The following is a 4,703-nucleotide window of genomic DNA, read 5'->3' as shown; positions in this document are numbered from 1 at the left end:
GGCAATCTCATTGGCTGGCGCTCACCTATTATCGTCCCTGTTTTGATTTCAGCAAATCAGTTCTAGCGAACGCACACAACCTGATTAATATTCATGAATCCAGTAGCTCATTAATCCTTGGTGCATTTTATATTGTTCTTATTAGTAGAATTCGTATCATTATTATCTTATCAGTATTTTTGTTCGTTTTTCCCCAATTTTAAATTTTTTTACAGAAACACTGAATGACCAAAAAAGCACCACCACCAGTCCGAAGTTCAGTTAAAATGACTAATGAGTAATAAATATTCATACATGGTTATCAAGTTTTAATTATAATTACTAAAGTTCTATTATTAAATAATATTGATTATCATATTATAATGCTTGACTGACTGATGTTAAGAGTGTACTTTCAGATATTTATAAAACTGTGCCATTTTACAAACAAACATACATTATATATTATATATATATATATGATATATATCAGTCTGGCGAGTAAACTAAAAAATGTACTAGCCAATGGCGATTCAATTGCCATGGTGTTTGTAGAGGGCTGCTATTTATAGTTCCCCTTGCCCTCTTGTCTTTGTCAGTTCGTGGTCATTCTCACCCCTTCTGTCTCGGTCTCTGTCTCTGTCTGTGGCTGAGTATGTGTTCCTGTCTTCCTTCCTGGTTGATCTTGTGCCCTTGTCTTGTCTAGTCCTTTGTAGTTCCATGTTCTTGTCTTGCTCTTTTTTGCATTTTGCCTGTTTTTTCCTTTTGCCTTTATTTGAGTATTTATTCAGTTCTTCTAGTCCTGAGCTTTTGTTTTGCATTTTTGTTTGATATTATTTAAGTTAGTTAATTTGGTAATTATTTCTTATTTATTTTGTTACTTTACTTTTTATCAGTTTTTTTGTTTTATTTATCCCCCTGCCTGCATTGGAGTAATTTGTGTTCCTGTGGAGCCTTGTCCTGTCTTGTCTCTGTGTTGTTAGAGTTCCTGTCCTGACCTGTTCCCGTGAGTTCCTGCCACTGTTCTCCCTGCCTGGTACTTGGTCCGCTTCAGAGTCTGCGCTCAAGTATCTGAGCTCAGCTCTATGGTGCCTTGCTCAGTCTTCTCCATCTGCCTGGTCTTGCCGCTTTCTCGGCTGCTATTCTGCCAGTTGATGTCCAAGGCTGTCCCAGTGGTGCTCCCTAGCTGTCTCTCTCTGTTAATTGTGTTCCTGCCGTTGAATCACCTGCAAACCTCACTACCCTCTTGTATCTCTCTGTTTTGTAATAAACGCTTGTCACTCACTCTGCGATTGGGTCCTCCTTCCAGATCCCTGACAGTTAGTCAGCGCGTTTGTTTTGTTTTCATCAGCATGGGTTTGAAAATCACATTTCACTGGTTTGGACTCATGTCATCGAGAATTCACAAAGCTGGAATGCTGCGCTTTGCAACAATAGGCCTACAACTTGTGGTGAGAAGCAGCAGCAGTCATCCAGAAGTGAGCAGAGAAAAAGGTACTCCTCTCAGAAAACGTACAAATAAAGATCATTTTAGATGTTTAATTGCTATTTGGAGCTTTGGGATCACTAGAAGAGGGCTTAATGAACTTGTTTTTGTGAAAACCTCAAATTTGACCAACTGACATTTTTCACTTCTTTTGCCTGTAGCTCAGAATTATTGCGCATTCTGACTCATTTTGCAAGCACGGGTCATATAGGCTATTATAGTATCAACTGTGAGTGCTCTTGCTTTCGTTTTGTGGTGCTTCTATTTAAAATGGACTTTCTGATGTTTTTACATATGTTTTAATTTTTGTAACAAAAAATTATTTGTGATCAAACATTATTTGGAGGACCCCCTGCATTGCCGCTGCAGACCCCCGGTTGAAGACCCTTGTTCTAAAACATTTAGCCATGTGCTCAAACCGGTGCAAATAAACTTTTTTTCTGATCCCGTTACGACTGTTTCTACCCGTTATTTTCTGTTCTTGATATTAAAGTTTTAATGAGATATATATATATATATATATGAATTACACGCTTTCTGAGGACTGAAAAAGGATGAATGCCAGAAGGTGCAGTGGACTGGACACTAACCTGAGGCGTCAGGCCATGACAGATGTACAGGATGGGAATGTTGTCGGAGTCGGGACCTTGATCCACACACAGATCCGGCCTCAGGCTGTTCCTCAGCTACACACACACACACACACACACACAGATGCAATATATGAGCAAGTAGATCAGACCCATTCCTCACTGCAAAACCGGAGAGGAGAAGATGGATTAAGATTGCAAAAAAACATCTTTCTTTCTCAGTCTGCTAATGGCCGATGTGTGTGAAAATGCCCTGGAGCTTAGCTTTCCTTTGTCTTCACAATGGAGCTGTTAATTTTGCTATTCCACAAAAGAATGCCAATTAGGAAAAGCACTCTGCTGGCCTTGCATTGTGATAAATGAAGAAACAGCAGGCCTTGAGTAAGAAAAATAATACTTAGTACAAACTATTTCTATAACTCAATATTATGAGAAACAAAGTCATTTATCAGATAAGCAATGTCTCTAAGTGCTAATAAACTGCATTGAGCTATGTCAAGCTATGTTGTTATATTATTATGCCTTCAGAATGGATAAATATCTACTTTATGGATTTGCACATTTGATTAATACAGAAAATCATGGTAACACTGTTGACATTTTAAGACCTGATAAGCGAAACAAAATAAGATAAAATTATAAATGTATGACACTTGTCTTTAAACAGTTCACTTCCTGAAAGCAGGATGATGAGAAAGTTTTTTGATTAGGAAATAGCTCATTACTTTAAAAAGGGGAAACATATGAGGGTAACATAGCTGATGCATAATCTATAAGTCTCTTTTTTAAAGAAACACATTGTCAACTAAAATCTAAAAGTATACACTGCCGTTCAAAAATTTAGTGTGGGTAAGATTTTTTGTTTTTGAGATAAGTCTCATAAGCTAACCTAGGCTGCATTTAAATAATCAAAAATATAGTGAAAAATATAAAAAATAAATTAAAAGTAATGTTTTGAAATATTATTAAAATCTAAAATACTTGTTTTCTATTTTAATATATAATTTATTTATTATTAATCCAGACGTCATTGTAACATGAGAAATCATTCTAATATGCCGATTTTGTGCTCATGAAAAATTATATCAATGTTAAAAACAATTGTTCTACTTTATTCTCAATATTTTTGTGGAAACTGTGATGCATTCTTTTAAGGACTCTTTAATGAATATGTGACTTTTGATCAGTTTAATACGGCCATAAAGACTAACAAGGACTAATATATGTATCCTAATATGTATACAGTATATACTGTATATATACACATACACACACATTTTTTACATGTGTAAACAAAAGCCTAGTGCCTAGTAAAACCTGGCACTATCTATCTATTCATTAGGTTTTTTTTTTTACACACAAATATAAACGGCATCAGTTCTGCAGATGGGCATTTAGCGATGACTGTTATTAGCCGATAAGTGGATACTCACTACACCATAAGCGATGGTCTCTGTGTAGGTTCTCATCTCAGAATAAATATTCTTCAGGAACCAGCTGAAGGGTTTGCAGCGGAGTCTCTCTCGGAGAGCTTTTCTTTCTCTGATATCACCAATATCGATCCCCGAGTCCTGCACACACAAACACCCACAAGCACATGCAGTCGTGAGCACACAAGAACTCATTTACAGAGTGCAGAATCGAACAGTTAGAACATGATGCTCAGGGCTGCGAGCGAAGAACAGCTCTTATTGTGTCAATGCACATTTATCTCTGTCCTTCAGGCACTTACGGTAACTTCAAGTGAAGTGATGCTATATGCTGCGGCATTTCAAGACGTCATGGGAAGAATATGTACGTGTAACGAATCAATCCACTGAAGGCAAGCGTAGTGAAGAACCCAAGTGCAGTTTATTTACAGTGTGATCCAAACATCCAAACAATAATCCGAGACTTGACTTGACATGAACAGACTTGACTTAACTTGACGATGCATGAAACAGACTTGACATGAACAGACTCGACGTGGCATGAACAGACTAGACTCACCGACAGCAGGTTACAACATCAATACACGACGAAGACTATGGGAACATGATGGCTACTTATATCAGACAATGAGGGTCACATGACATGAACAAACCAATGGGAAACAAGACACATGACTAAGACAACCAATCAGAACATGACAATGAACAGAGGAACCAATGGCATGAAGACAAGAGGGCAAGGGAAGCATGACACTAACAGCATAAAACAATTACAAAATAAAAGACATGGAAAACATGAACATGAAACAAAACCCAAACACCAAACCCCACATTACATATCCCCCCCTCTAAGGGTGGCTCCAGACGCCCAAACAAAACCCAAAAAGTCCAGGAGGGTGGTGGAGTGGAGGCGGAACTGGGGGAGGGACGGAGGGCCAGGCCCATGAAGCGGAACAGGCAGAGCAGGGAGCAATGGCGGAGCAGGCAGATCGGGCTGCCATGGCGGAGCAGGCAGATCAGGGAGTCATGCCGGATCAGGCAGATCAGGCAGCCATGGCGGTGCAGGCAGAGCAGGGCGGCCGGGTGATGACGGCAGAGCAGGAAGCCATGGCGGAGCAGAGACATGGACAGACCACTTGACTGTAACAGAACAAGTAGAGAGTTCTTGAATGGCCTCCTTGGCCATGAAAGGACAGACAGTGAGTTCATGAATGGCCT

The 4,703-nt window shown here is 39.1% G+C and overlaps 1 protein-coding gene across 1 annotated transcript in view; it reads right to left on the bottom strand.

Annotated features, from left to right (window-relative positions):
- The window catches only part of galnt18a (UDP-N-acetyl-alpha-D-galactosamine:polypeptide N-acetylgalactosaminyltransferase 18a), a 68,450-nt gene that overhangs the window by 13,397 nt on the left and 50,350 nt on the right, over positions 1-4,703 (bottom strand). The window contains exons 7-8 of the mRNA XM_016456664.1: positions 3,489-3,626; positions 2,056-2,151 (exon numbers count right to left, since the gene is read on the bottom strand). Of these exons, the coding sequence (XP_016312150.1) occupies positions 2,056-2,151; positions 3,489-3,626 (234 nt within the window). The remainder of the gene's footprint in view (positions 1-2,055; positions 2,152-3,488; positions 3,627-4,703) is intronic.

This window comes from Sinocyclocheilus anshuiensis, unplaced genomic scaffold (assembly GCF_001515605.1).
Source record: "Sinocyclocheilus anshuiensis isolate Anshui unplaced genomic scaffold, SAMN03320099.WGS_v1.1 scaffold840, whole genome shotgun sequence".
NCBI classification, from domain to species: Eukaryota; Metazoa; Chordata; class Actinopteri; order Cypriniformes; family Cyprinidae; genus Sinocyclocheilus; species Sinocyclocheilus anshuiensis.
Note: the sequence above shows the minus strand (reverse complement) of the source record. Positions and strands in the feature narration are given on the sequence as shown.